Raw genomic sequence first — 10,522 nt, 5'->3', positions numbered from 1 at the left:
GATACAGCGCCACTACTGGTAACAGGCTGTGTCCGGTATTGCAGTGAATGGTACAGAACTGCACTGCCAGATATAGCCATTAAACAAGAGTAGCGCTGTTTCCTTAAAGCAGGCAAATCATTTTTTTTTTCTTCTAATTCTGGCCAACTCAAATAAAATACTAAAAAAAATGTATACTCTTTAGACAAAGTCTAGAACTGCAATTACAAAGAAAGTTTCAACCAGTTCAATATTACAAGAAAAAGATAAGATTAAACTGTACGGTGAGCTGTGGATCCTGTTACACAAGGTTGTCTTGTGCTTTATGGCTCAGTTACACAAGCAGCGTTACAAAACACACGGACTATTTTAGTGTAAGGGTGCATTCACACGGAGTAACGTGCCACGTGACCTGGCACGTATACGCCGTGAGATTTTGAGCGCCGTATAAGCTCCCATTGATTTCAATGGGAGCCTGGATCGTAGACACCGCATTATTTTGCGGCCGTGATTTTACGTCCGCAAAATAACGCGGCATATACGAGACTAACTCCCATTGAAATCAATGGGAGCATCTACGGCGCTCAAAATCTCACACGGCGTATACGTGCCAGGTCAGGTGGCACGTTACTCCGTGTGAATGCACCCTTAGAGTGTAGGACTTGTGTACACTCTATACAGTCACCTGTGGCTCTAGTGCTAAACTACAACTCCCAGCACAGCCTGGACGTTGGTGGCAGTGCTGTGACTTGTAGTGCTGAAGAGGGCAGTACTGCTCCATATACTGCAATCCCTACATTCCTCATGAACATCTCCAGGTAATGTTCAGTATACATAACCCTTCACCCCCTTGAAGGTTAGTCATTGCTTACACCCTAATTACTGACTGGCTTACTGTCCTATATGTTGTGCGCAGGTAATAATTGCAATAAAAGCATTTAGAACAAATAACAGTCATTGCCAGGCTTAAAGGGGTTTCCAGGATCAAAAATGGCTGTCTTCTTCTAAAAACAGCACTACTTCTGTCTGCAGGTTGTGGCCAGAATTGCAACTTAGCATTATTGAAGTGAGCAGGACTGAGCCGCAATACCATACACAACCTGTGGACAGGTGTGGAGCTGTTTCTTCTAAACCTGGACAACCCCTTTAAGAGTCAGATGAGCCTGACTATTAATATCCTGCATATTGCGATTGGAAACAGTATGAGCCTTATTGCTTCAGCCCTTCCGGCTATTGTCTCTTTTCGTCGCTCCTGGACTGTCTATGTCTTGTGCTCTTGCTTGAAGACGGAGATTTCTTCTTCTCTTTCCTTGAGTCTTCGCTCCGCTTATATGGATGTGAGCTATGCCTTTCTGAATGCCTCCTTTCCTCTCTGTGGTCCCGGGTATACTTGTCATCCTGTGTCCTTCTGCTGGGCTTCTCCCTATCAGGGGGCAGGGTGTTTTTGATGGTATTGATCAGGAATCTCTTGTTGGTGCTGGCAAGGGGACACTTCATCCTGCAACAGAAAATACAGTGTGGCTGTAGTCAATGAGTTTGTGTTGTGCGCCACCTAGTGTTTGATGAAAGCACAGTGATAGGAAGAGAAACATCCAAACAAACCTTTCTGGATTGATATGCAGAAAACAATACACATTAGAGATGAGCGAACACTGTTCGGATCAGCCGATCCGAACAGCACGCTCCCACAGAAATGAATGGAAGCACCTGTGACGCTGACTTTCCCGGCGGCTGGCGTCACAGGTGCTTCCATTCATTTCTATGGGAGCGTGCTGTTCGGATCGGCTGATCCGAACAGTGTTCGCTCATCTCTAGTTGGGGGAGGTGGAAAAAAAAGTGAAACTGCTCGTGGGCTGCGACATCCAGGATCCATAGCGCTATGATCCCCAGGACGTCACAGGTAGTGACATCATGTGTCCTTTGCTGAGACTGCTGTGGTCACATGCGGTGGGGAACGAAAGACTGCGAGGACTTGACCATTAGGGACAGGGGAGTATGATTGATTTTATTTTTTTTCACTGCCCCTGGCCGATTTCGATAATTGTCATCATCTCCTTTAAGTCCTTGGCTTGAAGGAGAGATAAAGTCTGATCACTGCAGCACAAGATGAGACCCTCACCACCAGATATCTCCAAAAGTACATCAGCAGGTTGACAGCAAATGCAGAATATGCAGTAATAAATAGGAAACCATAAGCCGTGTCATTGCTGGTCATACAGTGCTGCCTCCAATGGAATATATGAATAGATACGACCACATAGACCGCTATCTGCACTGGTCGATCTGCAAAGAACTTGGTATTCAAGTGCCTGACAAATGGTGCGAGTATGTGCCTGACATAGTTATTAATATCAATGAAACTACAATAATGCAAGACACGGCAGTGCAAACAGATCTAACCATTTCTGCAAATCGTCCTTGTCACGGAGCAAAGGTATACGTCTTCCTCCGGATGGTCTTTTGAATCAACACGGACGCAAGAGGTCGGGAGACAACAGCAATTTATTGTAATCCACAAAGTTAGTAGCCGGCGGCGGTCACATCAACCGTAATAACAATAAGTCCACAGAAGTCACAATCCAATGATAGCTTTGGTTCCTTGGTCCTGTAACTAAGTCCTGGCTCTCTGCAGAGCTGTGCACAGGCCGGCTAACCCATACTAACTGCAAGCTACAACTATATACTAAACTGTTACTTCCTCTATCTGTGGGTGGGAAGGGCTGAGTCACAGATCCTTCCCCCCTCACCTATACCAAGGAGAGCAGACTCTCTGTCTACTATGGACAATGCACCATCCAACATCTTCTTGGAGACACTGATCAGATTATCTCCACCCATTGTCCTCACTGGTCCTCACTAGTTAGAGGTATTTGCATACAATGTGCTAACACACTAGACCCTAATCAGCCAACTACACATTGATGTATATAACAGGTTAGAGAATACATTCCACATGAAATATATATTACACATTGCCTATAGTATAGACTCTAACCATCCCGTGACAACCCCTCCCCCTCTCAAAACATGTGCATGACACAATTGGCCTACACAGGTAAATTGGGGAATGCACATCAGTCTCTATAGCCCATATGTCCTCCTGCCGGGATAACCCATCTGCGTTCTGGTGTTGGTTCCCTCGGCGGTACTGAATGGTAAAGTTGTAGAGTTGAAGGGCTGGCATCTGGCAAAAAATCCGGTCGATCCATGTTGGCGTCTCTCTGAGCTTGGCTTCGGGTCACTGCTCCCACAAAGTGGCACTGTAGATTTCCAACATCGTTGCCTAACAGAACATCGGCCGGCAGCCCGCTCATCACACCAATTGTGCATCGTTTTGGTCCATAACCATAGTCGAGTTCCACGGTAGCTTTAGGAATACGTTTCCGAGTACCTCCTGCCAACTCGATAGAAAGGCCAGGGCCCTCCTCTAGGGCCTCGGGTCGAACCACTCGGGGGTCCGCTACCGTTAGGAAAGCTCCCGAGTCCCGGAATCCAACAACTGTTCGGCCATCCAGTAGGACCTCCTGCAAGTGCTTCCGCTGAAGGTTTGCGGGATGTGTGGCGGAAGGCTGAATCCCATAGACCCCTGGAGGTGGAACAGATGGGTCATTCATGGAGTCATCTGGAAATGGGGCCAAACTTTCAGTCCTAGGGGTGGTTCCCAGGTAGTGAATAGGCCGGGATGCCACGGTGGCCCGTGCCCCCATGTTAACAGGGCAACTAGCTTGCAAATGTCCAGGCCGCCCGCACCCAAAACATCTGCGCTCTAGCATTCTTCCAGTAGGTCGTTGTCTAGGGACAGGGTTGTTCATAGCTGGAGGCCGATGGGCTGGGGCAGGGGTAGAGGGGGAATTGTAATCCTGAGGCCGGACACGAAAGGTGGGTGGCTGGCTGAAGGGTGTCTGGCGGACTGTGGTAGTTTTCCGCTCCTCTGCAAACAACCTCTTCCACTGCGGCTTGATGGTCAGGCCCTCATCTGCAAGGGAAGCAGCTTGCTCCACTGTGGCTGGGTTCCGTTCCAGCACCCACTCACGGATCTCAGCGGGGCACTGGGAAAAGAACTGTTCCTTAAGTATGACTTGGAGGATCTTATCGACTGTGACAGCCTCCTCTCCTTCTAGCCAGCGCTTGCATGCTTGCTTCAACTTGTGGGCGAACATGTGGAAGGAGCTTCCCCCATTGTAAGACAAAGAGCGGAATTGAACTCGGTAGGTCTCTGGAGTGACGGCATAATACTTCTGCACCGCTCTTTTAATGGCCTCATAGTCCCGCTGATCACTAGGGTCCATGGCTCTGAGAGCTTCCGCAGCCCCATCTCGTAGGTGCCCCACCAGATACCGGACCCAATCCTTCTCTGGGACTTCCATCAGGTGGCACTGGTGTTCGAAGTCCTGAAAATATCCATCAACATCCCCAGCCGCTTCATCAAAGGTCTTGAAGTGTTTATGGGAGACATATGGTGGTTCTCTCACTGTTGGGCTGGGGGCCGACGTTTGATTATAATTCCGCGTAGTTATCTCAGCCATTCGCATTTCATGCGCCATTCTTTCCTTTTCATGCGCCATTCTCTGTTCCTCCTTCTCCGTTTCCTGAGCCCTCTGTAATGCTCTACTCCTTTGCTCTGCAGTTGCTCCTAGCCCCAGCACTGCCAACTCCTCCTCATACAAAACAACCCATCTGCTCTTTTGGGTCTGTACCTGCCACTCCTGTATCTCTCCAGTCTCCTGGGGGCAGCCCTCCTCATGGTCGCTTTGCAGGGTCATCTCCTCCAGTGCCTCGATCAGTTGATCTTTCGTTCTTCCCTGGTAACTCAGGTTTAGTTCCCGGGCCCTTACTTGTAGACGTGCCATAGTCCAGTTCCTGTATTCTGAGGTTGTGGCTCCATTAATCGCTGGGCTGCTGTAGTCCATCTCGCTGTCCGCTGTTGATCCCACCGCTGCCAACCAGTTGTCACGGAGCAAAGGTATACGTCTTCCTCCGGATGGTCTTTTGAATCAACACGGACGCAAGAGGTCGGGAGACAACAGCAATTTATTGTAATCCACAAAGTTAGTAGCCGGCGGCGGTCACATCAACCGTAATAACAATAAGTCCACAGAAGTCACAATCCAATGATAGCTTTGGTTCCTTGGTCCTGTAACTAAGTCCTGGCTCTCTGCAGAGCTGTGCACAGGCCGGCTAACCCATACTAACTGCAAGCTACAACTATATACTAAACTGTTACTTCCTCTATCTGTGGGTGGGAAGGGCTGAGTCACAGATCCTTCCCCCCTCACCTATACCAAGGAGAGCAGACTCTCTGTCTACTATGGACAATGCACCATCCAACATCTTCTTGGAGACACTGATCAGATTATCTCCACCCATTGTCCTCACTGGTCCTCACTAGTTAGAGGTATTTGCATACAATGTGCTAACACACTAGACCCTAATCAGCCAACTACACATTGATGTATATAACAGGTTAGAGAATACATTCCACATGAAATATATATTACACATTGCCTATAGTATAGACTCTAACCATCCCGTGACAGTCCTCATATTGTGCTCCATGATAAGAGAAAAACTATAAGTGAAGCGATATTGGCGGTAACAACCACCTTTCCCCTCGCCCTTATGGTGGACGTGGGTTCCATATATTCATTATTACCTTAACCAAGATCAGTTATTTTAATGTATAGCAATAAAAGAGTTTTATGAGCCATTTATTCTAGTGAGTTGTTAGTCTTTCTGAATTGTTCCTGTTGGAGTCACAAGAGAGTGTGCAGCCACCTGATCGTCCTGCATGGCGGCATCCATGACAGTACAGCATGGAAGTGGCAACATGTTCATACTCAGCAGACTTTCTAGATTGGGAGAGGTCTGGAAGAAACACTAGTTCATGTTCCAGTCTGGTGACATACCCCTTTAAATTTCACATCATGTTACATTTTTAGAAGGGTTAATCCAATGGATAAGTATGTGATCATGGGGATCTCAGCACAAGAATGGGGGTTCCTGAGTTTGCCATGTGAATCGAGCCTTGGTGCACGTGTGGGACCGCTGATTTTCACTCCAGTTGGACTGACAAATAGAAGTCAATAGAGCAGTGGTAGGTAACCTTCAGCACTCCAGCTGTTGTAAAACTACAACTCCCAGCATGCATACTTGCTTTTCTTCACTTTTAACTACCTTGGAAGTGAATGGAGCATGTTGGGAGTTGTAGTTTCACAGCAGCTGGAGTGCTGAAGGTTGCTGACCCCTGCAATAGACTGCTGAACCTGCTTGAGCACTACGTACCCCTGGGAGTTCCAGCACTCATATACTGATCACCTATGGATCTGTATCTCCTATGGATAGGAAAAAAAATAGAAAAATACTTCTCATGGGATAACCCAGAAATTAAACGTATGCCCAGAATAAAATGACATACCAGCCCATTGGCCCCATAGTCTCCGCACGATCTTTCCCTCTTTTGGCTTCTTTGAGAAGCTCTTCTACTGCTTTCCTGCACAAAACAAAAAAAAAAACTTAGCAAAAAATAACATAGATTCAAAGAGCAGCATACAATACAAAGCTGGTGCAATGTCTGCTGTGGACTCATCAGCACCAGAAAGAAGTGCTCAGGACCGCCGTGATATTGTAGTAGGACATTGCTGACAAGTCTGGAAATAAAGGGCACCAGACTGAATGACTGCTCATCCTCCTCCTCTCATAGTCACAAGGGCTACTCATACTGCAGAGCTGTGAACAAGTATTTGCCTCTATTCAGATGGTGCATTTGATCAAGCACACAACCATACAATCTCCATAGACAAGCATCCGTACTATATGGGTCATACTAAAGAGTTCAGTAGTACCGTCATAGTAAGTAAATTGTGAAATTTCGGTGTTATTTTAGCAAATTGAAAGGAAGAGCCAGGCCTAGGGCTGGGCAGTCTATCAAAAAATATCCAAAACAGAACGCCAACACCGATAACCAACATTTATAAATTTTTTTGCACATTTGTTATTTCAGTTATTATAGTATTCACAAGGTTCTACCTAAAGTTTCGTTTGGACCAAATGATGTATGAACCAGAACGGGTATTATTATAATCTACAGTCTCCTTTGACCCCAGATTATAATAAGCGGATGTCTAGGGGAGCCAGAAGCAGACGGCTCCATACAATTTGCAGAAGTAAGTTGATTGGTGGGAGTGTCAGATGTTGGACCCCCACCAATATATACAATAATGATGACATACTCTAAGAAGAGGCCATCAATACGTAGTCTAGATTAACCCATTGTATCACCAGCAAAAGAATGGATGAAAGTTTACTGCTGGCAGGAAATGGTCAAAATCTATATACAGCAAATGAGTACTGCATGTACACTCAGGTTCTGTTCACATTGCTGTCAGATTCAGTTCTCTGAAACTTAGAATAGTGAAGTAACCCGCACTAAAAAAAGAAAAACTGACCAGCCCTTAATAAGATAATGGGTCTGGTCAACCATCTATAAAACCAGTGTGAACAGAGAATTTACCGTATTTTTCGGACTATAAGACGCACTTTTTTCCCTACAAATCTGGGGTGAAAATGAGGGTGCGTCTTATAGTCCGAATGTGGACCTGACATTATTCTTACAGACCCGGCAATAGAACGGCGGATGCCGGGAAGGGAGTTTTAGATGCCGACATGGGAGTTTTAGACGCTGGCACAGGTGTCGGGGCCTGCAGCGACAGGAGCGTGGCAATGCTGCAGGCCCCGGCACCAGTGCCGGCGTCCGCTGTTCTATTGCCGGGTCTGTAAGAATAATGGCAGCCGCTCTGTTGCAGGGCAGTCGCCATGGCAACCGGGTCTCCGCTGTACGCGGAGGCCCAAAGCTAATACCCGCAATTAGAATGCATTCTAATTGTGGGCATTCAAACTTAACCCCCCCTTCCCCCCAAGGTGTAGAATACCCCCCGTGGCCGGTCCCTACCAGTCCCATACCTTTAAAGTTGCAGGCCGGCTCCTGCGTGGCGAAGTCGCAGGAGCCGACCTGTTCTGGTGACAGCCGGGAGCCAACTGAAGGCTCCCAGGCCTGTCACTGCTATATTACTATTGCGGTTGGTCTATGACCAGCCGTAACAGTAAAGTAGAGAATCTCCCATAGACGGCAATACACTTCTATTGCCGTCTATGGGACTTGCAATCAAATGATCGCAGGTTCAAGCCACCTAGGGGGAGGGGGCAATAAAATTGTGAAGACAAAAAAAAAGCTTTAAAAAAATAAAATAAAGTAAATAAAAGTTCTAAATCACCTCCTTTCCCTAGAATACATATAAAAGTAGAAAATTACTGTGAAACACATACACATTAGGAATCCCTGTGTCCGTAAATGCCCGGTCTACTGATATTTTTCAAACCGCCGGGTTTTTTTTCCACCATTTTGCCTCTGATTTAAATACAAGGTGATCTAAGCAATAGACATTCCCCAAAATGGTATAACTAAAAAGCACATCTGGCCCCACAAATAACACTCTATGGATCTCCGTACAGCCGCAGGGTCACCTGTCAATGTGGCCTTGTAGCTGTTGCAAAACTACAACTCCCATATATTAAATATTTTACTATTTTTTTTGCTTCAAAATTTTTTCCCCCTATTTTCCTCCTCTAAAACCTAGGTGTGTCTTATAGTCCGAAAAATAAGGTACATATAGAATTAATCTACTTAATAAATGGAACACATTACATATTAAGAGTCCAGATCTGCAATTACAATTCTGGAGGCTTCAGAGCTGAAATCTCCCAGCATCTCCTGCAGTAACAGTGTCTGCACAGAGTTTGCTCTGGTTATCTCCATTCTGGGATGTCAGTTCACACGTGAACTGCCCGCGCGGGTTTTGACACAGAGAGAGACGCAGCGAGCCGCGTCTCTCTCTTGTCAAAACCCGCCCGCCGCGACCATCGCTGTCGCGGCTTAACCCTCTGCTGTCGGCTCAAATGAATGAGCCGACATAGGAGGGAGCTGCCGGGGGCGGAAGCCGCGCGGCTGAGCCTGCGCGGCTTCCGCCTGAAGAAAGGACATGTCCTTTCTTTTCTCCGCTAGCAGCAGCCCGCCGCTAGCGGAGAACAGAAGCCCGGCGGTCTCCATAGACCACCATTATAAGGGGAGGTTTTGGACGCGAAATCCGCTGTCAAAAACCTCCCCTTATACTCACGTGTGAACTAGCCCTAAGGCTGCAGTCACACTAGTGTTAGGGGACTCTGTCCCCCATTCTGCTTAACATATGCAGAGAGTAAATTCCTTTTCTCTACGCCGATTTCAGGCGGAAACCCAATGGACCCCATTATAGTCTATAGGGTCTGCGGGATTCCGGGGATAACGTGATCACGTACCCTCATATATGTAAAGTGCTGCGGATCATACAGGCACTATATACAGCAGAGCCGCATGTAAGATGTAAGTGACATGTTGTGATAAGGGCTTGTAGGTTATGCAGTGGCTGGTAGTGTCATGGCTATGTATAGGATAAACTGGGGACACAATCCCCACTGTTTAGTGTCTATGTCCAAGTCAGATAGGTCTTCAACATGAAAATATTGTCTGATGAGCCTGGATCGTGAAGGTTTGCTTGTGTATTGGGGCACTTAGCCTCTATTCAGATGAATGATGTGCAATACAATGGTGGAACACTGTCGCTGGCACGTGAAGAGGGGGGCGCTGTTCTGTAACTGTGGCATGTCAGGCTGTAGGATTGATGCAGATATGGAGGCATGCTGAAGCAGGCCACCAAGAACACAATGCCAGAGGCACCTCTAGGGGGCACTCTCACCTATAAGGGCACATTCTGCAGCTGGCGCTCTGTCCAGCATCTGTGGCAGGTCTGGCAGTGACTACCATCTGTAGTCACAAGAGATATGGCGACATGCAGGCTACTAAGGTTACACAATGCAGCTGGCACCTGTAGGGGGCACTGTCACCTACAAGGGATCATTCTGCAGCTGGCTCCTATGGGGACACTCCAGTTTTCTATGGGATTAACCCATAACACAATCCCCACTGTCCAACACATGTCCACCAGTCACGTCTGGCTGCAGTGCTACAATGCTGACAATATCATGCACACCTTAAATACACATCAGTACAAGCTGCTGCACCCCAATAGATAACCAGAAGTACCGCGGGGTACTGCACGGGTCATACATGAATTCCATACCTCTCTAGCTCTTCCTCCTTCATTGCGCCTCTACCCCCTAAATCAGCACGGAACCACAAACCGGATGTAGCCAACCAACTCTTCACTACGCGCTGCCAACCATCAGTAGCGACTTCCGGCGCAGAAACGTAATCACGCTGAGGATGCGTGGAACGCGGCGCAGAGATCAGGTCACGTGCTCGGGCAGGTCAGGTGATGTGGTGGAAGCTGCTGTAGTGGTCACTGAGTAGTGGGTCGTGACTAGAGTGGAGTTGCTCCTGGTAGGTATGATGTCACAGGAAGGGGCGTGGTCTCAGAGGAGGGCGGAGTTTCGGCTATCACTGCTCTGTGCTGTATAGAGGAAGCCGGAGCCGAACACATGTAGCTGGAGAACA

At 47.5% G+C, this 10,522-nt stretch overlaps 1 protein-coding gene across 1 annotated transcript; it reads right to left on the bottom strand.

Moving 5' to 3' along the window:
* Positions 1 to 566: 566 nt before the first annotated feature.
* POLR1D (RNA polymerase I and III subunit D) lies at positions 567 to 10,237 on the bottom strand. Its single transcript, XM_075262942.1, has 3 exons — positions 10,149 to 10,237; positions 6,395 to 6,469; positions 567 to 1,477 (listed from the first exon to the last, which is right to left on the bottom strand). Exons 1-3 carry the CDS (start codon positions 10,169 to 10,171, stop codon positions 1,210 to 1,212), a joined length of 366 nt encoding a protein of 121 aa, XP_075119043.1. The 5' UTR covers positions 10,172 to 10,237; the 3' UTR covers positions 567 to 1,209.
* Positions 10,238 to 10,522: the final 285 nt, after the last annotated feature.

Source organism: Leptodactylus fuscus, chromosome 2 (assembly GCF_031893055.1).
Source record: "Leptodactylus fuscus isolate aLepFus1 chromosome 2, aLepFus1.hap2, whole genome shotgun sequence".
NCBI lineage: Eukaryota > Metazoa > Chordata > Amphibia > Anura > Leptodactylidae > Leptodactylus > Leptodactylus fuscus.
Note: the sequence above shows the minus strand (reverse complement) of the source record. Positions and strands in the feature narration are given on the sequence as shown.